Raw genomic sequence first — 27,547 nt, 5'->3', positions numbered from 1 at the left:
TTAGCTGAATAGATGTTTGCATTAACGAACAGGTGTAACTAATAACACTAGGCACTTCAGTAAGACACAGTCACAGGTTTTTTTTAAGGCCCTAATGTCACCTCTCGCTCCTCTCCTTTATTGTAAAGCTTGGCAAAAATATACAGGTATATGCAGTGGTCAAATGTATACGTGCATAAAGAAGAATAAAAAAACTTATGATAGTTTATGAATTATCTTATCTCATCTCTTTTCTATGTGTTCCCAGAATGACATGAATCTCAATGAAGAGAAGCAGCAGCCGTTACGAGCGAAGGACATCATGATTAAAAGAGAAATGGTCTCTCAGTATCTTCACACCTCAAAAGCCGTGAGTTGGTTTTGCTTTTTCCTTCGGAATGTTTCCAGTGTATCTGTTTATATTTGATGCAGGCTGGATGCAGTTGGTTAATTCTTTTATTAATAATGCAGTAAACAGTGCAACAGTGATTGTCTGTGCTAATATGGAGTTCATTGCAAATTTGCTATTTTAGCCAAAGACTTGCAGTGACTAATCAAAGCTCTGATAATCAATCTCTGTAGTTATTGGATTCTCCTACAAGTGTTTTTTTTTATGTGTTGCACTTGGGTTTTTCCAAAGCTAAATATTGACCCCGTATGCCACTCACTACTTATCGACTGTCAGGGCTTATGTGTCCCCAGGCAGTGTGTACTGGTAGCCTAAAGGGTACAGAGCATGGCCATTACTATCTGGGCAGTGCACAGTCACTGTTAGATATCCTGTGTTTGTTTACACTGGCCCATTCCAGCAGTCTTGAAACATGTTTCCCCTCAAGGAGAGGAAACAGTTTTCTGTGACTATCTTTCAGGAGGCAAGAGGCTCGCCATGGGCTGTTACTACAGAGCGCCGTTTCCATCAGTTATAAAGAAACTGTACATGAGACAGTTGTATACCTCCTAGGGTAAATGTCAGCGAGGGTATGCTTGTAAGCCATGACCACTGGTCAGTTGTGCCACATTGTATTGGTTTATTCAAATCTGCTCATATTCTCTATGTACTCTTTAGTGCACTACACATCCTAGTGTCTGATCCTACCTACCGCATTCAGCACTGCATGCATATATCAGTATGGCATTTTATGGCATTTGACACCTTTCTTTCTCTTTTTTCTTTTGAACATAGGGAATGAACAAAAAGGAGAGCTCCAGGTCGGCACAAATGTACATTCAGGACCTAAAATCTGGGCTTGGCTATTCGTATCTCTTGGCCTGTTTAGAGTCCCTGAGGGTGTCTCTCAATAATAATCCAGTCAGGTAAGCAGTTCTTATTAAAGTACATAATTCATGGAGGTAAAGATGCCCATACATGGGGAGAGCCAGCTGCCTGACCCGGGGGCCAGATCTATTACCAACTCTATCTCACCTCTCTCCCCAAATTGGACAGGTGTGGATGCTCAGCTTTTGGACTGAATGGTCAGATCATATGAAACACAGTAGCTGCACATGCTCTGATTGAGGCTATTGTACGACCATGTTTTCCACTAGACCCAATCAACACCACATAGATACCGTTCTGGTGTTCATCATGATCAGCGGTCATCTTGGGCCTGTAAACAGTATAAAGCGTCCTAATTGCCCATCGCAATTGCAGCATTACTCATACACTTGCAGTGCAGAATATTGCCAGAGATTGTCTGATATGAGATGCTGATGTTAAAGTTCTCCCTACATTAAACCACAATGGTGACCAAATCATTCAATATGGAAATTTTAAACTTACAAAAATCCTTTCAAACAACCAGATAAATCCGACACACATTGAAATTTCCTTCTATTCATGCTCCCTCATAGCCCTCTCCTAAAACACTCAATCATACCTGTTTATGACTAATATTTTGAATAAAGGTTGAAAACAACCGGTTAATTTTGCTGCAGACAAGGAAGAAGAATGTGACGTTTCTCTGCTTCTGTTTTGTTTACTAGTTGGGTGCAGAATTTTGGTGCAGAAGGTCTGTCCTGCCTCCTGGACATCCTCAGAAGACTGCAAGAAGATCAGTCAGGGTAAGCATGGGCATCTGGGTGCCTTCCCTTTAAAGACCATTAGTATGTGTAAAGTTCCTGTTATCTATTACTAACGCAGCACAATATGGAGCTTTCCAGAGTCAGTATTTATTCATTTGCGATTGGTACATTTGAGATATTAATTTTCTGAAACAAAATTTTGAGAGGAGGGGTTTACAATGCACATATTTAGTGCATCTTTTAGAAAATGTCTGAGAACATCCAAATTTTGTTTCCTGTTGACAATGGCATTACAGAAGAGCAATTAGTAGGTTTATAATGTCATTTTTCATTCACCCATAACTAATTTTAATGGCTGACACAATACAGGAAATTCATGGGTCTAAAATTACTTAATTTGTTTTTCAAAATGGCGTTTACCTGTTCTCAGGTACAGACTATGTCCACTCAAATCTAGCCCAGAGAACCAATACTGAAGCTGCAACAGAAACCGTTGCGTAACCAAAGTGGTAGGATATTATTATTATCGTTTATTTGTTAGGCGCCACATGGTTTCCGCAGCGCCGTACACAGTACAAACAGTAGACTATACAGGGTGAAACAGTACAGAACAATAAACACAAAGTACCAATACTTCAGAAACTCCGGGCAGGCAAATACAGTAGAGACGGAGCGGAAGAACAGGTATGGAGACAGGAGGGGAGAGGGGCCCTGCTCATACGAGCTTACATCCTAAGGGAGGGTGAACAAAATCGGGCACAAAAGGGAGCCAGTGAAGCAAAGGGGAGAGAAAAGAGGGGCCAGGGGAGAACGAGCAGAGGAGATGAGAGGTTAAGTGGATGGTTGGTAGGCCTTAAGGAACAGGTGAGTTTTAAGTGCCAGTTTGAAGGAGCACAGATTGGGTGAGAGACGGATGGAGCGAGGGAGGTCGTTCCAGTGAAGGGGGATGGCACGGGAGAAATCTTGCATTTTAGAGTGGGAAGAGGTGATCAGAGTGGAGGAGAGGCGGCGATCATTGGCCGAGCGCAGGGAGCGGGCAGGAGTGTGAATGGAGAGGAGGTTAGAGATGTAAGGGGCAGTAGACTGGGAGAGAGAGCCTTGTAAGTGGTGGTAAGGAGTTTGAAAAGGATTCTGTAGGGGAAGGGGAGCCAGTGTAAGGCAAGACAGAGAGGGGAGGTGGAGGAGGAGCGACGTGAGAGGAAGATGAGTCTTGCAGCCGCATTGAGTATAGAGCGGAGGGGGGCGAGGTGGGAGTGGGGGAGGCCAGTAAGGAGGAGGTTGCAGTAATCAAGGCGGGAGATGATAGGATAGCCATATTTATTATAGGCTCAGTATCATAATAATTAAATTTTGGCCCCTCCCTTTTAGAAAGGCTGTCCTTTTGTCCTTCAGTGTATCAAAGATGCCCCCACCACATGAAGTTTGGAGCTAATTTTCGTGGCCGCCGTATGTTGCGGCCTATCCAGTCCTCTTTGGTAGAACTCAATTAAATATGCAGTGTCCCTTTAAGCTGCATTTAGGACCTTATTTACACATTTTATATTCAGATCATCTGCCATATATTTTTATAGATTAAATTAGAATGCTGAAAATTTATATTAAACTTTGTATGTAAACATTAATTTGGTTAGGACTTTGAATTGACTCTATAATAGTTTTATTTGCACTTTGGTCCTATTTGTCCTTGGCTGCCGTTTCAAATTAATTTATACACTTGTACACATTTCATTAATTTAAGGAAGCGCCCTTTTTTTCTTTCTCTATAATAGAGTTCATAATGATTGAAATGTGGGCTTATTTCAGACTACTTTAGTTAATAGCCTGTGTGTAGTAGTGAAGTTGTTATGCTTTTGAAACCATAACTTATCACAATATTTTTTTTACTTTTGTAATCTATTTTGTCATAGGACTCGTGATTTTAAGAGTGAACATGAAATCATCAGATGTCTCAAGGCTTTTATGAACAATAATGTAAGTGAATGGAAAGCTACACTACCACCTATTAAAGATCCCCTAATTTGAGCCGTAGGGTCTGATTCTGTAATATTCAAACTGCAAATCAATTAACTTAACCACCTTTTAATGGTGCGGGAAGGAGGTCTGAATGGGTAGGACCTATCACAAACTAAAATCTCTTGATTGCGGGTTATGAGTGGTCCAGTCTTCCGCATAGTCTTCAGCTAGTGCTGGGGCTCCGCCTTGGAAGATTGACAGCTGGGGAATTTTAGGTGCAGCATTCTGCTTCTCCAGAATTTCACAGCTGTAAAACACATTTTCTGTTTAGGAATGAAATCACTTTTTCTATATGTGGTTCTTCTTATTCTGACTGAATTGTGAATGTGTAGATGTGTAAACAGATGGTATATAGATTATTAAAATGTATCCAGTCAGACAAATATAGAAATCTTATAATGGGCCCTGTAAAGAAATATGTTTTTGGCACAATGGTTTGAGGGATGCATCTATAACTAACTTCATGGGCTCCAAAGCTGCATGTCAAGAGAATGAAAACATTACTGCATTATTCTGGAGGCATGTTTCAATGAGAAGAGAGGGGGTGCTAGTCTACTTAAAAATGTAGTAAATAGAGGAAGAGTATGTTAAAAAAATTATGGGTACATTCTATATTGATCAATGTGACATTTCTAATGATTATGGTTCTTAAAGGGTAACTCAACTGAAACAAACTACACACTGGAATAACTCCTGCCACTTTCAGACTGCTGCTTGAAATTTCCTGTTGAAGAATCAGAAGTACACTGTTGTTGCTGCACTATCACCTATACAATCAATCTTACTAATCTTCTCCCTACCCTAGCCAGAGCCCAAGGGCCTGCGTCATGCTCCGTTTTCCTTTGGGCCCCACAGTTATGGTATTGCATAAATTCCAGAGCAGAGGGGATGGGGGGGTCAGGGAGAGCCAGCTCCAAGTCGTATTGGTCCTTTGGCTCCCCCCCCCCCCCCCCTTCACTTTTTGCCCTGTTCTGTGAGAGCAAATGGAGTTGCCCAAAGAAAAATGCCAGCATTGGTAGTCCCCCGGGACTTCTGCTAGGGTAAAGAGGAGCTTAGTAAATGTAGAAACTTAGTAGAGAGTAGTGCAGCTTTAGCTAGGAAACTTCACTCTTGAGTGGAGTTACCCTTAAGTAATTGTCACTTTTTACGTTTTGATGCTACTTGACCCTAATCTTTGTCTAAGGGCATAAACTTTGATGTAGGATTGACATGATATTAAAACGATTAATCTGAACACCTATCTGTCATCTCTATATCTAGTTTGGAATAAAAGCCATGTTGGATGCAGAGGATGGTATTCTGCTGTTGGCAAAATCTATGGACCCCTCAGTCCCGGCCATGATGATTGATGCTTTGAGATTGCTCTCTGCTCTGTGCATACTTCCGCAGCCTGAGGACATGTAAGTTCACTTTTTTGTGTGTAATTAATAAATGTCATTGTTCTATTTTATCATGAATCCTTACTTGTGATAAACACTTCCATGATACTTTCCCTGTTCATATCTTCTGGAAGCCATACTAAAGCATAGGATGTAAACACAAGAGTACACAGTATTGCTCAATATCCGCTAAACAACTGCTCACAGTGTCACATAGCCAACACTTCAATAAAGGCAAAGACATTTTATCATGTTTCAACTGCAAAACATAAAACAATTGTGCTATATCAAACTTGGTTCATCCATGAGAAGTTCTGAAAAGTCTTTTAAAAGAGCATTATGGTCATGATTTGATTTTAGAGCCTACTTGGTGCTTCTAAAGCTCCTGTCCCTGTTCATACACAGTTCCAAAATCGGAACATACGGATATCACTGAATATGGTGACAATAGGCACTGAGTTGAACCCTGCCACAAAACGGATGATAAATATTTTTCACCCTATGATTACTTGTCCCTTTCCCAGTGAGCTGATTATGGTCTTTTTTTTTTTTTCTTCTTCTCACAATTGCTTGTGTACTTTTAGACATGAACGTGTCCTAGAAGCTCTGACTATAAGAGCAGAGATATACGACATGGAGCGATTTAAACCTCTTCTTGATGGGCTGAGAGGCGGAACTCCTGTGGCTCTTAAGGTATTACACCACTGTTCTTCTCCGTTGTGTGAAAGCATATGTCATACTTCAGTATATACGGTATTTAATTCTAAGCCGACCCGAATATAAGCCGAAGACCACAGAAAACTGGGAAAACTTATTGACTCGAGTATAAGCCGAGGGGGGGCTTTTTCAGCATAAAAAATGTGCTGAAAAACTCGGCTTATACACGAGTATATACGGTATGTTCCTTAAAGGGGAGTTATTACATCTCCATGTTCTAGAAAGGGCTGTGAAAGCTTTGCCCTGCCAAGCACTCTGGCAATCTCCGGTCGTATATTTTACAGGTTTTGCTGCTATAACTATTCAGGAATAGGTGGAAAGTTAACCAGCTTCAGTTAATATAGCGGATGTTAGAGTACAGCAATTAGTGGGGTAATATCGCGTGGAGCTGTCTATATACATTCAGTACAAAGATATCTAAGCGTCAAAACCTATATTACTGAAACTATAACACATAGGGTCTGGTTAATAGTACCAGATATGATCATCAATGTATAGTCTCATGAAGAGGAAAAACAAATATAAAAATAAATACCAAGTGTTACTCTCCCTTTAAATGATCATATAATTTATCAATGGAAAGCTTGCACCCTAACACTATAATAAGGTACAAGCACTATACAGTTGTGTTTATCCTAAGCACATATTATTCTGATTTATTGACGTGTATCTTTGGAAGCAATTTAATTGGGGAGTAGCTTATTTGGTGTGTATGGGATCCTCCTTGTTTAATGGAAATCACAAGATACTAGGTTATCTCACAGGATCTTTCTAGATGTGACCAAAAGTAAGGTTAACTGGGTACACACTACACGGTTTTTGTCCAATAATCAGCTTAATCAGCCGACATACGACTGCTCGTTCAAAAGTCGGGTCAGTGTGTGTAGTGACACGATGGTCGAAAGTTTGCCCAAATGGACGATTGTCGCCTCATTTGGTTTGTCGTACCGTTTAATATTTTCGTTCCAATCTCGTTTCCGCTGTGCAGTGTGTATAAACTTCTGACCGATCCACAATAGTGAGTACGAAATTACAGTCATTGCTCACGACAACATGGCTGTAAAAAGTTGCTAAAGGGACGTCCGCTCTTCCCTTTATCGTCCTAAACAAGGCTAGTGTGTATGCAGTCCATGGACCGAGCGATCGGACCATCGATCGCATGTAAAATCGATTGGCATAAAAAGTTGGTGGACAATTCTGTAGTGTGTACCTAGCTTTAGACTTAGATCAGCTCTGAAATAAACATGTGGTGGGTACTGCACATTCAAGCTGTTTTTATTTAACCTAGGGCTACCATAACTGTAAAATGTTGACATTATGCTTATTCGACCCACGGTTCCTATTAGATGCTAAATGCACTAAAAGAGCTGTCATAATATAGTACATTGAAGCCTGGTATTCCTAGTTTATCAGGAGTTTGATTTTAGGCACTGCTAGGTTTTAGATCTCTAGTGAAACCTATCATGGCAAAACTGGAGGCTTATATCAACTACACCACAGTTTGTCAGTGGTTTGCCTAAAGATGTATTTAACGTTTGAGCTTCTGCACTGTCCTAGGCTGTTCTATATACATAGTGTACAGCCTGTTATAGCAGCTTGGTAGCTTGATGTCAGAGCCAACCTGGATTACCTGAATTACTTTTTCTGGCTACCTATATACTGGGTTCCTATACATTTCCTTGTAGCAGATAACTGAAACGCAGTTGTTCATAATTAGTTTAATTAAGGTACTGTATATTCCCTAGGTGAGCTGTATCCAGTTGATCAACGCGTTGATCATCCAAGGAGACGAGCTGGATTTCCGAGTCCACATACGCAGTGAATTCATGCGCTCAGGACTGAGTGCCTTGTTAAAGGTAAGCCATTGTTCCTATACTTTGACTGTTAACTGGTGTTCACATTAATAACAGTAGGTGAGTTATCGCCTTCATCCGATCATTCACAGATTTTTCTGAACCTTTCAAAGTATTTTTTTTTTGACACAAATGATTTATGGACCGCAGTCTATTGTGCAGTTTATGTGCATGTTTATAATCCATGTGCTGTGCAGATTATATTTTATTCCCGTTGTTCTTTTTGATCATCTGACACCAATTTATTTTAAAATATTCTTGTGTATCAGTAAATAAAGTATAATAGCAGGAGGTATATTGTCAGTTTAGGAGCTAATTCATTGTCCCATAGTGAACGCTTTATCCGATTACTAATTAAACATTCTGTGTTAAGGATCTTCAAGACATAGAAAACGACGAGCTGAGGGTTCAGCTGAATGTGTTTATGGAGCACTGTGAATATGATGCTGATGACTTGCGTGGGCGTCTGGACGACATTCGAGTTGAGATGGAATATCCTTTTACCGTGTGAAATAAGTCCACAAGCTGAGTAGAGAAAGTTTAAAGAACAGCTGCTGTTTACTTAATAGAACGTTTTGGGTTTTTTTGGGGGGGGGGAGGGGGTCATTTATAAAATAATATCCAACATTTTATAATTGTATTATTGCATATCATCTGACACATGTAAAAAAAACAAAACAGAGAGATGCCATTGTTTAGCTTCGGTGACCTGTTGTAAAGGTGTTTCTGAAAAGTACATTAAAGTTTAAGTGCAGCTGTTACTGGAACACAGGTTGTCAATTTGCACATGGAACCAATGTTAAATGACATTGGGGCCTGTCAATGCATTAGGGACCAGTGACATTAATATGACCAACACTGTGACTGACGTTGCTGCATAATTGTGAGTACAGCAAAGATATTCTGGGTTGTGGTTGATAATATGCTGCATTACAGATTATGGGTCCTCCAGCCATAGCCATTTTTTCAAATGACTCAGAAGTATGTAATACTTCACTCATGCAGTCTGTGCTATTTGCCACATGGTGGCAGTGTAAGACTGCAGTTTAAAGTCTAGAATGTATTTTGCAGTTACAAGTTCACAAATGTGTACCAAGCGAATTCTCACATATACTGTCATATATCTCATCTGTATGGGGGAGACTTTCAACTGCTATACTGATAATTATTTGTAAACTCCCTAGTAGCTGGCCAGCTGTCTGTATGCCACAGAAATAGCACATACATAGATTGTAAGCAGGATATCCAGTTAATGTTAATGACATTTCTGGTTACTATAACTGATATACATACAAGTGATAACCACATTGAGAACTGTTTTCTGCTTCTCAGCTTTAAAGACAAAATGCTACGTCCCCACCGCATTCAGACAACCTTTACCCTGTGTACTGATAGCTTTTCCATAGAAGAGTCGAATGGGTCTCCTCCATCAATGACCACCACTGTAACTTTAAATAACGAGCATCAGGAAGTTAGAGAACTATTAAGTGCCATAGGCCGGATGTCTATAAACTCTGGTGTGGCTTCTAGAGGAATGTAAAAGTTAATGCCCCTCGTTCCTTTTTGTGAGATCTGACCGTTTTCTGGCACTTTTCGATACACATCCAGTTCTTCACTTTAAGGGAGAGATTCAAATCTAAAACAAAAATCTGTGTGAAGTGTCTCCGGAATGGGCATGAGACACCTCTCACAGATTTTTTTTCCGCAGCATATCCCTCATTTTTTTCTTGCACCCATAGAGGTGCAAACAGTAAAAACGCGCAGCCGCGATGTTCCTTAGAACGTTGCGACCAATTGAATTCCCCCCTAAGTATATTATGAAATGAAACTCTGTTGAAATGAGATGGACACTTGTCAAAACTGGTGCAGAGAGAAAAATGTGTTTGTTTTATTTATTTTAGTTTGTTTGTTTGTTTTGACAGCACTTCCATTTAAAGTGTGTTTGATGAATAAATCTAACACAGTAGCCCCCTATGTGTAGCTTAAAGCTTTGTTAGACTTCAACATTAAGAGAGCTGCAGTGCGATGTGCGAAAATGTTAAAGAGAAGTATAACCTCTCCCACTGTATTACACAGCAGGAGCAACTCCCACATATTGAGGATGGTGTCCTGATGAACTTTAGTTGTGTTAGGGCTGATGGCTACCAAGTAAACTTTTATAACAGATCGGTTAGAGGTATTCACCTGTAGCAACCGACCTTTCTCGCAGAACTAGTTGTGTTCAAACATACTTGGATGCACACAGGACTCCACTCTATTGTAGTAAACGTTTTTCAGTGGCGACCATGCCGCAGAGGTGGAGGGTTACAGGTATACAGGAGACACTAGCAGGAACAGTCCAAAGGTTGTGGGCCAGTAGCGAGCAGGGTAACAGGGACATTCCAGAGGTCAGGGCAGGTTGCAAGCAAGGATAATCCAATAGACAGGCAGAGGTCGGGGGCAATCGGCGTTTAAGTAGGGTCCAAAAACAAGCCAAGGGTCACAACAGGAATCAAATCAATGGTAACCGAGTATCCACAGGGGCTGGTTTGCAATGTGCGGTACACAGGACACTGTAACTGGAAGGGAGGCTTGGCCCTGCCTGCCTTATATACACATAAGGGCCAATGAATGGAGAGTAACCACACTGGTGGCAATCGGCCTCAGGAGGCTGTTAATTCATTTTTTTTGCAGTGCGCACGTAGCCGGGTGTCAAACTATCTTGGACACGTCGGTGAATGACAGAGCGTCTCGGCTGTTGCCCTGGTGACAGCTGGGGCAAAGAGGCGGAAGTGACTTTCTGGCTGTCAGGCAGCAGCCGAGACGCGCTCCCTAAACAACAGTCGAGGCGCAGTAGCGGCTTGTGACAAGTTGCTGTGACCTCACCGTCCATGTCCCTGTACAGGACTCCACCAATCTGCAAGTTTACCTGTCGAAAAGAAAGTAAAGATGGATGAAATATAATGGCTTATTTTTCTCATTCTCATTAATGCACGTTTACCTTAACTTTGAGTTTACTGATGTCCAAGAAGTCTTCCAGATCGTTCAGAACACCGTAAAGGACACTTCCGCAGAACAGCTGTTTCTTTCCATCTTGCAGCATCTTCTGCTCATCCGAAATGACTATGACGCCAGGTAGGAATCAATCTCACTGTCAGAGGACAGAGTAACACAATATGCGTCCAAGTTCTGCTTTATGGGAGCAAAACTGTAATTGTGTATGTTCTTTAGGTTCACACTATTTTCTTTCAGTGTTGCAATACACATCTGCTGCAAACTGCAACGTAAAGTGCAAGTAGAGGCTGCTATTCTATAAACTGAACTTTCATTAGAATGAAATGAATTAGTGACCTCCCGGAGACTAGTGACTATTAGTGACCTTCCGGAGGCTAGTGGCTGTTGATGAATCCCGAGAGCTGGCAGCTATTGGTGACATCACAGAGATTAGTAACATCACGGAGGCTAGTGACTATTAGTGACATCAGGGAGGCTAGCGGCTATTGATGAATCCCGAGGGCTGGCGGCTATTGGTGACATCACCGAGATTAGTGACATCAGGGAGGCTAGCGGCTATTGATGAATCCCGAGGGCTGGCGGCTATTGGTGACATCACCGAGATTAGTGACATCAGGGAGGCTAGCGGCTATTGATGAATCCCGAGGGCTGGCGGCTATTGGTGACATCACCGAGATTAGTGACATCAGGGAGGCTAGTGACTATTGAGGACATTAAGGAGGCTAGTGATTATTAGTGACCTCCCGGAGTCTAGGGACTATTGGTGAGATCAGGGAGGCTAGTGACTATTAGGGGCATATTTAATTAGGCCCAAACATCGTGGCTGCGCATTTTTTTTGTTAATTCGGTACTACAGTATTTCTCTTCTCAATCCTTTGGGTGCGAACAGAAATCCGTGATGTTGCGGTAACGCGGAGTGTGTTTGGGTCTGTTCTGGTGGCACTTCATGATTAATTGAATATGCCCCTTAGTGACATCACGGATGCGTTCGTTGCACTGATGAACACATATATGATTCTTTGCTATAGGTTACAAAACCTTAACACTACCTCTTCCTTTTACAATTGTAATGAATATGTTTTTATTTAAATGTTTGTCCTTTCGAAACAAGGTTCTCTGACTTGTGTCTGGCTCTGAGATCTGGCTGTCAATGAAAACCTTTATTTGCAGTACTGTGCTCAGGAATTGTTTGATTAAATTCCAGAATAAACCAGTCTCTACTACATAGTATAAAATGTCAACTTGTTTCTATATTGGAATTGCAGTGACTACAGCACAATCCAGGGACGGACCTAGATTTCTTTCTTAGGGTGGGTAATCTAGTGCCCCATCCCCTTTTTCTCTGTGCGGGCGGACTGCCTGAGGCAGCACAATATACACATGTCCTTCCTTGTTGGCAGAGACCAGACAGAAGATGCTGCCACTCTGTGTGCTTACAATACAATGAGAACGTCCGGGCAGGATCTCTCTCTGCCTCGCAGCCGGCAGGGACAAGAATATGGTGTGGCACCTGCTAAAGGATCTGGATCCACCACTGGCACAATCCATATATGCTCAGCACCCCAGAATATATATATATATAGATATATATATATATATATATATATATATATATATATATATATATATATATATATTCCTTGCCATTGAGTCTTATTACAATTTGCTACCAAAATAAGCTAAATAGCTTATTTATAGCTAATAGTTACGTGTGTATATATAGTGTTTTCCCTCTTTTTAGGCACCAACCGCAGACAAAACATTTGAAATCTTTGGCCAAAAAACACATGCAATTCTATAAGTCACCAGCAGATGGCAGCCTTTTGCCACTTAATAGTTAACCTACTGGTTTTTTTTAATTGTTTTGTTTGTTTATAATGTATAATAGTCTCATAAGCTGTGTATTTACTGAACATTGAGACAGTCAAATGTAATACTTCAGGTAGATGAGACTTTTACCTAAAGAGAGGATTATTGGATAGCTAATGGTCCAATGTTAACTATATTAATCTTTTTAATTCTTCCTCTGAGAAACAGCTTGAAAAAGCAGTTATGTTTTGTTTTGCGAGCCCCCCCCTCCATCCTGAGTTTCATGTATATTTTCTGTTATATTAGTTTATTTCAAAAGTGATTTTACATTGTTTCCTCCTCCATCACTCTTGAAATGCTACAAGCTTATCTCTTTAAATCTCCCTGTGTGTGTGAGATCTGAGTACCTGTATATTTCTGCTTGTAGATGCATTTTATGCTCCTCTGACCATGTGTTTAGAATATTACATAGACATGTTCACATGGAATATGGTTCGTGAAATCTCTGCGACGTTCATTACAGAATACACATTATATTATAAGGAACCAGAGTTCTATGTGTGAAAACCACTTGCGTGCAGGGTATTTTCTAAATAGGAGCATCACCAATATCAATATTGTTAACGGGTACATCTACCAAAAACATTTCCCTCCAATCCACTCCACGCACCTAGGTGGGGTGTCCTGTACCTGAACAAGTAATGTAATGGAGTTCTCCTGAATGGCTCTGCTTTTTGGAGTAGGGAGAAGAGTAGGACATTTAATTTGTGTCCTTTTGTGCAGGACCTTAACACAACAGGGTATAGATCTGCGAGCAGCAAACAAATGGGCATCACCTACCCATAATACTAAAACTGGACTGATACCTCTGGTTATAGTATTGTTGTTGTCAGTGTTTTATTCTACCCGATGATCATTAAAACCACTTTCAATCTTAGCTGAGTGCTTTACCTCGCTTTGGTATCCAGCAACGGTATTGTACCATCACCAGTCACTTTCATTATAGAGGGGTGACGTGATCTTGTGTACTCCTGAACCCCAGAAATATGAAATATATGGATTAAAGATAGTAAAATAATGTATATATTTAAGTGACCCTGGTTGTCGACCACTCTGACTGATGAAGTTTGTTTGGGTGTCATGCACTCTTAAAATAATGTTGTGAGTGTAACACAGAATGAATGTTGCCCAAACCAATAAAAAAAGAGCTCTGGCCCTAGTACAAAGAACACATATTTGATGTACCCTATCAATCCCCTAAAAGCAATATTAAATTCACCAGACTAGACTATGAAATGTAAGTTTCTCACCATCTCAACATTCTATGTAGTCTGGTCATTAAGGCATGAAACACCCTTCAGCCATGATGGGGTTATAGAACGTTTCACAGATGGGTAAACAAGAGTGTTGTGCTTTATAGGAAGATGAAACGGAATCTCTGCTGCTTGCAGCCTTCTTTCATTACATGGGCTAATTAAAATTCACAAGACGACTGATGGTAACAAAAAAGTACACAGTATTTAAATATCCCCTTTATATGAAGCTTTTACCTCTGTTCAAAGTTCCAAAATCTATAACTTTAGAAATGTCTGGTCAGTGATCTCCCCTGAGAAACCTTCCACCCTGCCGCGGTGCCTCTGGTTACGACGCTCAGTCTGCTGCAGTTTTATTTTTTATGTTAAGCTGAAGTTGCTTTGGTGATGTGAAAGTTGTGCATCTTTCTGTATAACAGAGCCTGTTGGTCTGTTTATCTGTAATGTACCATTTACGGCATAGTAGTCTCCATGTTTCAGTTGAATTCTCTTCGCCTCTCTAGACCGCAGTACTACAAGCTGATCGATGAGGTCCTTTCTCAGATAATCCTTCACAGAAATGGAGCGGATCCTGACTTCAAATGTAGACATTTAAGGATTGAAATTGAAAGTTTGATAGGTACGTGTCTCTTGTACTTTTCTTTTTCCTGCCTATGCACTACTTTAAAACTGGTGATAGTATCAGATTAAATAGATCTGTTGAACCTTCACCCTGTGTAGAGTAAATGTACCCCCTCCCCCCGTAAAGTACTTGTTACATGAAGCTGAGAGTCGGCCTGTGCTGCGCTCTCTCCGCTGGCGGACTAAGAGCGTCCATAGCTCACAGTAGAACTCTATTGCATGGACAGTGTGCAGTGAAAGCGCAATTCTGCACTAGCTTAAACTATGCTTTTGGAAATAGAGGGAATAAACCATTCACCCACACGGTGGTGTAACTTAATTTATGGCCTGCACCAATATGCAGAGCTGTCAATTATCCCAGAACCAGTGGCATCACTGCCTGACAAATAATCATGACCCTCGGGATCTTAATGTATTGATAGGCTACATGAATACTTATTCATTAATATTTGTTCATCCCGCAAAATAGATGTTCCCACTGTATGTAGGTGACAAGTCACTTGTGGGTAATCCCTTTAATCATTTAAAGGAATGAAGCCACCATGGTCTCTTGCAATGGAACTGAAGCCAAAAAAAACAAACAAACGTATTATAACTCTTTGTTGCTAAGGGGTCGGTGTAGGTGCTTATTGAAGTCACTAACTAGGGATGGAGGATGGACTATGCAGTACTGTCCCCCCATTACTTGTGCCATAGTTACCAACAGTCAGTGAAATAAGTAATAATGACTCCCTATTCGCCACACCAATGGCTTTATATCTGTGTAACCCCCTTATATTCGTCCTGTCCTTTGTCTTTTAGATGGTGCTAATTTGTGACTTGTAATACATTTTGAAATGATTTAACAGTCAGTAAAATTGCTTGTCATCAGTGATTTTTATGCAATTGTCGATAATGTAATGTTTTCAAGGTTTGACAACCCTGTCTTCTCCTGGGGACTTCTGCCGCAGAGCGTCTCAGGTGCTAAGGGAGAGACGCAGCAAGTTGTCAGTAAAGTCAATGTGCCGATTTCTTCACTCACTGCTTGTAAAGCTCTGGGGCAGAGGTGCCCAGTACCACCGCGTACAAGAGGTGCAGCTTCATTGTGCAAATAATTGACCCCTACAAATATATTATTGAATGAACCAAAATGGAGCTTTAACACTTGCATTGCAATGAATTCAAGTAATCCCCTCTCCCTGTGTCCCATTACCCAAGGTTGAATTTCCCCTATTTTAAACCCAACACCAGAAGCTGCACCAGCAATACGTTATGTCAGTTAGGGAGCCTTCAGGTTAGTGTTGCATTTTTACAGATAGGTGTATACTAGCAGAACAGATGAGTTGTATTTAATGTAATGTGGAAGACTTTATAAAAGAAGGGGACAGCAGTTACTAATGGCTATTATCAGATATGTTATTGAAAGACTGTGGTTAACCAATGCAAGGTGAAGGAGCGCTGAATGTCTGCCACACACGAGATTTCTGGTCTTGTGTTCCAAATGGAACATAATGGCCCAGTACTCAAAACTGACAGAATTTAAGGAGAATTTAACACGTCATTAATGCCTTTTAAAGGATCCTTAACACTTAGAGGTTATGCTTTCAGATAAGTTTGATCCCCCAGAAACTCCTGTTTTGGGTGCACTTCCACTAACTTATTTCCCCTCTGAGCACTTTTATATTTGGCGCTCCAGATACCAGTCACAATGCATTCTGGGGCACAGCAAGGATGGGATAATCTCATTGAGCGTTTGGGGAGTGACTATTTTTTTCTTTAGGTAACGTGGGCCGTTAGATTTTTACATGCAGCAGAACTAAGTAACAGAACATCACTTAAATAATCAGTTCTCTCCCTGTGTAGAACTTGTTAAATATGGCAATGCCTAAGTATGAAGTAATTAAAACATTCACACATTAACCCTTGATCTCCGTAATATGGTAAAACAATACATTTAATGAAAGAGACACCTATCTGTAATGGATCAGCAAGCATTGTACACAGGTGTTACCAGGAGCAGTTGAAGGCTCGATGGGCCACATGTTGCCCATCACTGCTTTAGACCAACCAGGGAAATATAAGGAAATAGCACAGCATAGAAATGTATTGGTCCCTATGCTAAACCACATCTGCTGTCCGCACTTTCTGCAATGACATACAGGGCCCAGAGGTGTTGTGAGAAAATGATGTCTGTTATTTTCCCAGAGGAACCACAATATATATTTCCTTGACTTACAATTCAAAGTACCCGAAGTTAAAAAAAAAAAAAAAAAAAAAGTACATCTTCAGGCTAAGCTAGTTAAAGAACAGTGGCTTCTACTCTATATAGCGGACGTAGATATAACATGGTTTAGTGCATATGACCCTGTAGTTGGAAGAAGCAAGGACTTAGACAATTGTATATTTTTCTGTAAGATCTGTCCTCTGGATGAGTAGCCACAGGTACCGCAATTCAGAGGTGTAATGGCCGCTTCTATGGAAGAGCAGCGGAATATTAATGTGGAAGTCAGTCATATATCTTTTTTTTTTTCTTGCTATTTACTGTGACTGTAGATAAGAAACACTTGGCCCATCTAGTCTGCCCTTTTTTTAACCTCTGGTAACCTCCAACCCTATCCTTTATTTTTTGTAAGGATACCCTTATGTCTATCCTAAGCATGTTTAAACTGCTCTACTGTATTAGCCTCTACCACCTCTGATGGGGGACTACTCCACGTATCCACTACCCTTTCTGTGAAGTAGTTTTTTCTCATATTTCCTCTGAGCCTACTTCCCTCCAGTGTCGGTGCAGGTCCTCGTGTTCTAATACAACTCTTCCTTTGAAGAATGTTGCCCTCCTGCACCTTAAGAGCTCATCTCTTGATATGACTTAATGTTCCAATTAGACTGGTCAGACTGTCTTCTTGGTTCAGGGCTGAGACTATATTAGACCGACCTACAGAAATATGCAAATGTCTGCTCCTATAGCAGTTTTGAGTAGGTGCAATGTAATTTAAATGTTCTGGAAATGTGAAACTTAAAATATACTTCCACAAATTTTAAGTTCTAAAGCCTTCAAAAATTTTTTTTTTTTTTAATCTTGCTGTCTTCACTGTGAGCCAGTAACATGAGCGGTTCCAACCAGCTCCCTTAGGCCTTCTACTGACTGGTGTCTTATTTGTGCATTGTACTAGCGTTAGTGCAAAGCACAAAAAACGGTCCCGATGTTACTCAGCGTTGCGGCAGCATTGTGGATTTGTACAACGCGTTGAGGTCAGTAGAGTGACCTCCTGAGTAATACTGAAAGTTAACAACTGTATGTCAGACCTTTTGCGTTTGAAAAAAGTTCAAATCCCAGTGAAACCAGATCTCAAACACTAGTCATTACTCATCCTTACCGCTACCTCCTAATAGCATTTCACTAAATAAATCACTTTCCCCATATTGGATATCTTCAACTATGACAATAGAAATCTTTTAAATCTATTTACAATTACCTGAAGCTTTTTCATATAAACAAACTTGTGAGTCTTTAGTATTTTTAGGCTTAGTGATTCCTCAAAAAATCCTTTAAGGGGATCACCGGGAAGTCTGTTTGGCATTATCGTGTCCCAATATAATTGTATGTTGGTTGATGTTATTTCTTGTACAAAGTAAAAAAAAAAGCTCTTTATTTCAGATCATTTGATTGATAAGAAGAAGGTAGAAACGAGTGAGTCCAAGGCACGGGATTTGGTAAAAAAGGTAAAAAAAATTAAATAAATATAAACACAGATGTGAATTGTATTCTTAAGCTAACTCGGCCAGATCTAAAGTGTGAAACCTATGGGCACGGTATACTTGTCACTCCTGATCTTTTCTTCACAAGAGATGGGTGAAATAAATAGGAATATATTGAAAGCATTTTGTAATAACAACATTTTTTGTAGACCCATTTAGCTGATTTAATGATACTGGATGGGTGCTGTTGGAAGTCCATTATGTCTCTTATACATCTATTCCCAAGACTCTTGTTGTATATACATACCGGTTTACTTACAACTCCCAGCAATGTCCCACTAGCTAAAACTGTTCAATGTTAAACCTCATTTAAAGTGTTCCTGTATTTACACACAGTGGAGGTAGATAGATGCCTCATGCCTCATTTATGTCTCTAGATCCTGGTTATTTAATAGACTGCCTCCACTGTATGTAGGTGTTGGGTACACATTAAGGGGGGGGATTCAACTGACCGAGTTTTTTTTTTTTGTTTTTTTCCCTCCCCCGCAGGGTTAAAAAAGCAAAAATCACCCGCAGGTTTTTAATTGCTATAACTACTGTTTTTAGTTAACGCAGCGTGAAAACTTGTGCAATTAAATTGAAAAAGAGGGAACGCTGTTCCCGCGTGTTAATCATTGTGTTTGCAAGTTTTTAGGGGAGTGAAGGGGAGTTTTAACGCGGTCATATATAACACCAAAAAAAGCATTAGCATTCATTTTAATACATTAGATTGCATTACACAACCATTCTAGTTGATAATATCTACATTACAGTACTTTCGTTAGCATATTTTTTTATTTAACTATTTTTTTTTTTTACAATAGAATCATCTATACCATGTCAAAACACATTAGTACATACATATTTGTATCAAAAACATACATAAATATATTTAATTAGTGATTTATTTATTTTTTTCATTATTTACAAGAAAATCAACTTTTACATATCAGGCATTACTGATAAACATAGTTTATCTTTTTTTATTTTGCCTCTCGCACACCCTATACTTCAATAGACCTTCCACTGGAGCGCGAGAGGACCGTTTCATGAAAAAAACCGGAGTGTTAAAAATGGAATTGAATTGCGGGTAAAGTTAACCCGCTCTAAAATGATAAACTGCGTTAAAATTACATTGCGGTGTTAAAAAAAATATCTTGCGGTCCATTGAATTCCCCACTAAGGGGGGTATTCAATTGTTAGCGAGACTGGTGAAAATCCTGCGCTCGAAAAAATATTACCGTTAATAAAGCAATTACCGTATTAAATGTAATATTTTTCGAGCGCAGGATTTTCACCCGTCTCGCTAACAATTGAATACCCCCCTAGGTGTCATTAGGTGATTTCATATATCAAAGTATAAGTATAAAGCTTCAACTGAACTTTTGAAAGCATTTAGCTTGTTTTCATATGGTTTATTTCTATTGCATTCATTGACCCCATCTATATTAGTTTAAGGTTAACCTCCAGATAGTCTCCGACCCTCTGAACTTTCTGAAACCTGGCCTGTTAGCTGCCCTTCTGCAGAATACATTCATTCATTCTCAAACTGAACCTACACGGATCCATTACACTAAGGGCAAGGTTCCGTAGAAGCCTCGCAGGGTGTTAGGGTACAAAAATATCGCTTATTTTTGGAGCGTGCAAAAATAAACAAGGTTTTATGTACCGTAATACCCAGAAATACGCGCAGGGGCTGTGATAGTGGCTCCCCCTGCTGGTGTCCTCTTTTAAATGACATGCTGTAGGTGGTATAACTTTCTGGACAAGGCTTACCCTATCCTGTGTGTAGGGTGCTGTCACCCCTCAAACTTTTTTATTTATTTTATTTTAAGAAATACTCTTTATTTATTTTTATTTCTCTAAACTTGGCAGGGATCACAAGCGCCAGTGTTTATTAGTCTGGCAGCTCAGCATTTTTGACCCTTATCAGCAGAGCGAAGCCCACATGTTTACTTTTTCAATTTAAAAAAATAATTTAGCTGTCAGCGTGAAAAGAGATAGTGCCGTGGCCGAGCTGTCGGGTGGCCTCACCCTGGAAATTTCATTCCCAAGCACGATGGGGCTGATAGGGTGACCTCCAGGCCCCAGGCTGATAGGGGATAATTGAAGTTGTGACTGGGATGTAATTAGAGGGGCTAGCTGTATGTCAGAAAGCCTCTCTGGTGTTTCTCATGTACTCAGACTTCTGGACAAATTATTTCTTTCTGTTTGCAAGCAGCTTAGTCCATACTGTAAATTGGTTTTCTACCAAATGTGGATCACTGCGTAAAGCACAGTTTCTAAACCACATGTTACAACTATTATGTGCCTGAAATTTGAATTGAATTGGAATTGAGAGCACAGCCTGTAATAGCAGATCCTTATTCATTAATTCAATTCCATTCCTTCATTTGTGATTTCTCACCACAAGGTAATTGTCAGTGACACATGTAATAGCTTTATTTCAACTTCTACGTAGAAACAAATCATTTGTCAGGACAGGAGTCAGAAAATTTTCTTATCTCATTTATTCAACCATAGAAGTTGCCTTATCAGTCACAGGATTTTACTACAATATGACTGTATACATACATTATGGGCTTTACTTTGCAGTGCATGGAGAATGGCATATCGCCGTACACTGACTATTTATTTTGTGTTACTATAAACACCTATTAACGGACTAATATTTTTTTCCCATTGCTATTTTGTATTGTACATATCTCAAAATCAAGAACACAAAAGGTAGTTTTGCTTCTCGTGTGACCCTATTTATAGAACTCACTTCAGTGTATATAATATGTATTATTATATAAAATTAAAGTTACCATCTAGAAGAAATGTTTTGTTCATGCACAGACTTCATGTCTAATCTCATTGAGCAAACAGTTTACCCAACAGTGTTAAGCGAGGTCAGTGTAACACTCAGTGGTAGGCGGAGTCACAGGAACAGCAGGTGGAGTCTGTCACAGTGGATGGCGCAAACACTAACTTTGCACTGGTAGGCGGGGCTAGTAGTAGTAGGCGGAGTCAGCACACCAATGGGTGAAGTGCAAAAAGTCAGCAGTGGCGGTTAATTCAGCATTAGCGTTGAAGTGACAGTAGTTGTCCGGGACGTCTTTGCTGCTGCATGACGCCTGGCAACCATAAGATAGATCATTCTTACTGGGGTCTTGTCTGTTATCAGTCTCACACTGTGTAAAAGAAAAAAAATAAATCACACTACCTCCACCTACATATGCCCAAAACTTAGGGTTGTCCCAGCCCGCTGGAATAGATCCCATGCTCCAAATGCCCTCAGTATCTCTTTGAAATTCACCGCAGGGTTATATTTTAAAGAGGATAAAAACACATACTTTTAAATAGAATTGTGATTACTTGTAAACAGCATCAACAATTCAACTGATGTTTGTTTTTTTTGTTCAAATTAAAAGTACTCCCTGAATGTGCCATGCAGAATGTATTGCAAGTAAGACAAAACAGGATTTTTACTGTTTTTTTGCATAATAATTTGGGCAGTACCCACGATAGATATACAGCGGGTGAAATAACTATTGAACACATCCAACTTTTTTCTCAGTAAATATATATTTAATTTGGCTATTCATCATCATCATCATCATCATCATCATCATCATTTATTTATATAGCGCCACTGATTCCGCAGCGCTGTACAGAGAACTCATGCACATCAGTCCCTCTCTATTGGGGCTTACAGTCTAAATTCCCTAACATATACACACAGACAGAGAGACGGAGAGAGACTAGGGTCAATTCTGATAGCAGCCAATTAACCTACTAGTATGTTTTTGGAGTGTGGGAGGAAACCGGAGCACCCGGAGGAAACCCACGCAAACACGGGGAGAACATACAAACTCCTCACAGATAAGGGCCATAGTCAGGCATTGAACTCATTGCCACAGTGCTGTGCGGCAGAAGTGCTAACCACTTAGCCTATTGTAATGAAATTTACTCCAAATGTCAGAAACAACTCTTGCAATCCACACATGCAAAGAAATCAAACTATAGATGTCCATAAATTTAAGTTTTGTGTAATAATGTAAAATGACACAGGGAAAAAGTATTGAACTCATGAAGAAAGGGAGGTGCAAAAAGGCATGGAAAGCCAAGAAACATCTCATGATGGCTAAAAACAAAGAGCTCTCTCAAGACCTTCGCTACGTTATTGTTGCAAAACATACTGATGGCATTTGTTACAGAAGGATCTCTAAACTGCTGAATGCTCCAGTGAGCACTGTTGGGGCCATAATCTGGTAGTGGAAAGAACATGATTTCGCCATAAACCGGCCATGACCAAGAGCACCTCGCAAGATTTCTGACAGACAAGTGAAAACAATTATCAGAAGTTATCCAGGGACCACTTGTGGAGAGCTTCAGACAGACCTGGAATTAGCAGGTACAATTCTTTCAAAGAAAACAATAAGTAATGCTCTGAACCGCCATTTCCTGTATGCACGCTCACCATGCAAGACTCCTTTGCTGAAGAAAAAACATGTTGAGGCTCGTTTAAAGTTTGCTGCAAAACATTTGGACAAGCCTGTAAATTACTGGGAGAATATAGCGTGGTCAGATGAGAGCAAAATTGAACACTTTGGATGCCGTAATACACGCCATGTTTGGAGGAGAAATGGCACTGCCCATCACCCCAATAACACCATACTAACAGTGAAGTTTGGAGGTGGGAACATCATGGTGTGGGGCTGTTTTTCTGCACACGGTACTGGCATACTGCATATCATTGAAGGAAGGATGAATGGAAAAATGTACTGAGACATTCTTGATAAAAATCTGCTACCACCAGGATGCTGAAGATGAAACGAGGGGGGGCATTTCAGCAAGACAATGATCCCAAACACACAGCCAAGGACACTCTCAATTGGTTTCAGAGAAAGGAAAATAAAGTTGCTAGAATGTCCCAGCCAATCACCTGACTTGAGTCCAAATGAAAATCTATGGAAAGAACTAAAGATCAGAGTTCATAGAAGAAACCCACGGAACCTTCAAGATTTGAAGACTATTTGCGTTGAAGAATGGAGCAAAATCACACCTGAGCAATGCATGCGACTAGTTTCTCTACACAGGAGGCGTCTTGAAGATGTCATTACCAACAAAGGCTTTTGTGCAAAGTATTAAATACATTTCAGGAAGTGTGTTCAATACTTTTTCCCTATGTCATTCCTTTTTATTACACAAAACTTAACTTATATACATCTATGGTTTGATTTCTTTGCATGTGTGGATCGCAAGGTTTGTTGCTGACATTTGGTGTAAATTTCTTTACAACAGCCACATTAAATATATATTTACTGAGAAAAATGTTGATGTGTTCAATACTTATTTCACACGCTGTACAATACAGATAGCCTTCTAGTAGCCGATATACAACACACAGAGCATCTTAATAATAATCAATACAAAGGACACCCTACTGACATCCATACAATAGAGAGACCATCCAAGTGACTGAAGAGCTTTCTAGTGACCCCCTTACAATACAGAGACCATTCTAGTGGCTAATATATAATACAGAGAGTTTTCTGGTGACCGAAATATAACACGGAGAGCATCTTCACGAGCGCCTTTGAATACAGAGAACATTTTAATGACCTGCATACAGCGCAGAGTGCGTCCTTGCCGCCGCTATGCAGCGCAGAGTGCGTCCTTGCCGCCGCTATGCAGCGCAGAGTGCGTCCTTGCCGCCGCTATGCAGTGCAATATACAATACATAGTGGGAAACCTCCCCTTGTCAGACATTGTGCCCTCGCAACCCTCATTTTGCGACACATTGTGTTACATCATGACCCGCGCCCCAAGTAGATTCTCTCCCATATCATGACCCCTGCATTGGTTCTCCTGATATCGTGGCTCCCCCTGTATTGATTCATGGTAACTCCCCCATATTGACTTTTCCCATTTCATGCTCTCCTCTATTGATACTTTCCCAAATCGTGCTTCTCCATGTCATGGTGGCCCCTAATTAATTCACCCTTGTACCTGTGCAGTGTCTTAGACTGTCAGCATGGCTCCTGCAGAGCAAGTGCAGCAGAGCCTATATCTCACTTGTAGTTTCACAAGAATTTCCTCACCTAAGTTGCAAGGCCAAGTACTCTGCAGCCTGCACTGTGAGAACACTAGTCAGCAAATCAGAATCCTTCTGCCTCATTCTGATTTGTTGGCAGGCTGCCTGTGTCTTCACTGCCATGGCCGGCCCTTTTAAGCCAGAGATAGCCCCAATCAAACACAAAAAATTAAATAATTAAATGTCTTCTGCTCCACGCTAATCTAGGACCCAACTCACAACACAAAACATGGACTTAAACTTTCATAAAATGCAGCCTACTGTAATCAGCCGCAATAACATACCTATAAATTAGTTTATGCAGTGCAGTTGTGCTGTACCCTGTGTAATATACGGGTGATTTGGGTACAGTGTGTGACATAATAAAAAACATTTTTCTTCAAGATTTGCTTATTTTGTGTCTGTGACCACTTTATGGCAATTATTTCTTTCTTTCATAACTTTTGTGTGTAGCTGGACTCAGAGCTCACCGCGAGACATGAGCTCCAGGTGGAAATGAAAGCCAAAGAGAGTGATTTTGAGCAGAAACTAACCGAGCTTCAGGGAGAGAAGCAAGTATTAGATTCTGACAAGGAGCAGATTACTGCTGAGAAACAAAAGCTTGAAGATGAAGTTTCACAACTTTCCGAAAAGGTATGTCATGACCTTTTACAATAATGTGAACCTTCAGAATACACTTTTTGCCTATTTGCAGTGAAAACAGCCATTTTCTGATCTGAATCAATCATTATGGGTATTGCACCTATCGGTTCATCATGTACCAGTGACATCACTGAAGCGGGAAAAGCAGGGACAGACATCTGGTGGACTGGCATTATTCATGGAAATACAGTGTACCACCAATTGAAAGGGGGAAATTAAAGCACTGCGGTGCAGAGACAGCTATTTTTTAGGTTGAAGCAATAATTTTGAGAATGCAGCCTGTGTATTCACTAAGAACCATAAGCATTGCTTTTTACCTCTGGGATGGCGCTAGTTCCTACTGAATTCATAGGCTGCATGTTCGTAAACATTGCTTCAGTCCACTAAATGGCTGCATCCAGTTTGTTTAGGCAATAAGGGCAGTTTAAGTGGTACCTCCCAATGTGTGAATTAACAAATGTGATGACATTGGAACAAAGTATTTCTCAGAGAAGTACAAAACTATGATACCAAGCAAATTCTCCTGGCAGATCAAAACCTCAAGGCTCATACCCATTAACGTTTCTTAAATACGGTTTACATGCATTTTTAACGCATGTTAGTGGGTCTGACACTACAAACCATTGTTTATATTGTTGCCATACTCATTGATGTTTAACTTTTTATTAGCATTAAAAACCAAAGTATAATGTCGTTTGGTATGAGGACTAACATGAGGGCATACAGTTACTCTTGTTTTGAAAGCAGAATTATCCTCTAAGCTCCAGCATTTTCCACAGCACGGTGTAATAAAGCAACAATAACCAGTGTGTAGGATAAAATGGATTAGTCCCTTACTGACTAGATGCCAGGATTTTTTTTTTTAACCCAAGTGACTAATAGATATTTAACTAGTCAGACAGATCAAATATGACGCTCATACCAGGTCACTGCTCATTGCATTATAAACATATCACTGACTGGAGCATTTTCTACTTTTAAATTGGTATTCATGATTTATTTAGTTATTAGAATATATTTATCTATAACATTATTTTTAGATTTACTGTTCAAATTGGTTCTGACTGTATCTTTGCAGATTGATAAACTTTCAAAGGATCTTGAAGATACAAAAAAAGAAATGGCCACTATGTCAAGCTCGTCTGTTGTAATACCAGTTCATCCTCCCGTCCCTGGATCAGGACCACCACCTCCTGCTCCTCCTCTACCAGGTGGTTTTGGAGGAGGAGCTCCACCACCGCCACCACCACCCCTCCCTCCTGGAATAGGTGGACCTGTTCCTCCACCACCACTACCGCCACCGCTTCCTGGTCAAGGCGGGCCACCTCCTCCTCCTCCACTCCCTGGTGCTATTGGTGGTGGTCCTCCTCCTCCTCCGCCTTTACCAGGTGGTGTGCCTCGACCTCCGCCACTCCCTGGTGCTCCTGGTGTTCCGCCTCCACCACCTCTACCTGGAGGCCCTGGAGTGCCACCCCCACCACCTCCTTTCTTTGGTGGTCCTGGAATTCCTCCTCCTCCCCCAGGCTTCAGAGTGGGGCCTCCTCCTCCACCAGGACTTGGAGGCTGGGCTGTAGCTGCGCCCGCTGTCTTGCCATTTGGATTAGCACCAAAGAAAGAGTACAAACCAGAGGTGCAACTGAAACGACCTAACTGGTCAAAGGTATGTCTGGTCATATGCACGTTCGCTATATATTGCTTCTAGTAGAGGTTTCACTTCAGAGGTCTATGCTACAAAATATTTTTTTTTATTTTTTTACCTATGTTATAGAGAGTGCCTATGAATATTTTAGGAGCTGATAACTGTTACTGAGAAGGAAGAGAAGTGTTTTCAGAGGTGCACTAGAACATTTTCTTTACTTTGTAGTCTAGTTCTGAAGATCTGCCATTGCTTTTTTTTTTCTCCCCTGCCTGAAGCCTCTGATTAATGGACTCTCTCGCATTTAATTTCACTATTTATTTCATGTTTTCTGCCCTCTGCCTTATAGAGGAGGCATTTTGAAATGAGTACCATGGTAACAATTTAATAATCACATTTCATGTAAAATATGCAAGCAGTAGATAATTACCTCGCTATAAAAAAGGACCATTTTCTTTTGTCATTTAAATTGCATTTCCTTTTTTTTTTCTTTTTAATTATAATGATATTTTTAGGGACACAGATAATTAATGTACATATCTAAGGAATCGTTATCCTAAAGTCAACCTCCAGGAAGCCATCTATATCTCCGTATGGGGATTGCTTTGTTGGCTCGTACAAATACAAAAAAAGTAATTTCCACTTGTATTTTACTTGTGTTAATATCTTGCTCCTTGCAGTTTCTCTAAGCCCAACAAAGCTGCAGCTCTTTAGAACTGACATCCACACACACATTCCCACACCCCCAAATCTGTAAGGCTCTCTCTTTC

General features: G+C 40.4%; 2 protein-coding genes across 3 annotated transcripts in view; both read left to right on the top strand.

The window, feature by feature from the left end:
• Positions 1–27,547, top strand: part of LOC142152881 (protein diaphanous homolog 1-like) — a 418,442-nt gene that overhangs the window by 293,237 nt on the left and 97,658 nt on the right. The window lies entirely within an intron of this gene.
• The window catches only part of DIAPH1 (diaphanous related formin 1), a 91,797-nt gene that overhangs the window by 61,392 nt on the left and 2,858 nt on the right, over positions 1–27,547 (top strand). For both annotated transcript variants that reach the window (XM_075209940.1, XM_075209939.1), the window contains 13 exons: positions 248–349; positions 1,163–1,293; positions 1,963–2,040; positions 3,909–3,972; positions 5,275–5,414; positions 5,978–6,086; positions 7,856–7,966; positions 8,337–8,455; positions 10,961–11,077; positions 14,583–14,698; positions 18,338–18,402; positions 24,953–25,132; positions 26,220–26,801. In XM_075209940.1, the coding sequence (XP_075066041.1) occupies positions 248–349; positions 1,163–1,293; positions 1,963–2,040; positions 3,909–3,972; positions 5,275–5,414; positions 5,978–6,086; positions 7,856–7,966; positions 8,337–8,455; positions 10,961–11,077; positions 14,583–14,698; positions 18,338–18,402; positions 24,953–25,132; positions 26,220–26,801 (1,914 nt within the window). The remainder of the gene's footprint in view (positions 1–247; positions 350–1,162; positions 1,294–1,962; positions 2,041–3,908; positions 3,973–5,274; positions 5,415–5,977; positions 6,087–7,855; positions 7,967–8,336; positions 8,456–10,960; positions 11,078–14,582; positions 14,699–18,337; positions 18,403–24,952; positions 25,133–26,219; positions 26,802–27,547) is intronic.

This window comes from Mixophyes fleayi, chromosome 4 (genome assembly GCF_038048845.1).
Source record: "Mixophyes fleayi isolate aMixFle1 chromosome 4, aMixFle1.hap1, whole genome shotgun sequence".
Classification (NCBI taxonomy): Eukaryota; Metazoa; Chordata; class Amphibia; order Anura; family Limnodynastidae; genus Mixophyes; species Mixophyes fleayi.
The sequence above is the reverse complement of the archived record's forward strand: the minus strand, read 5'-3'. Positions and strand labels throughout refer to the sequence as shown.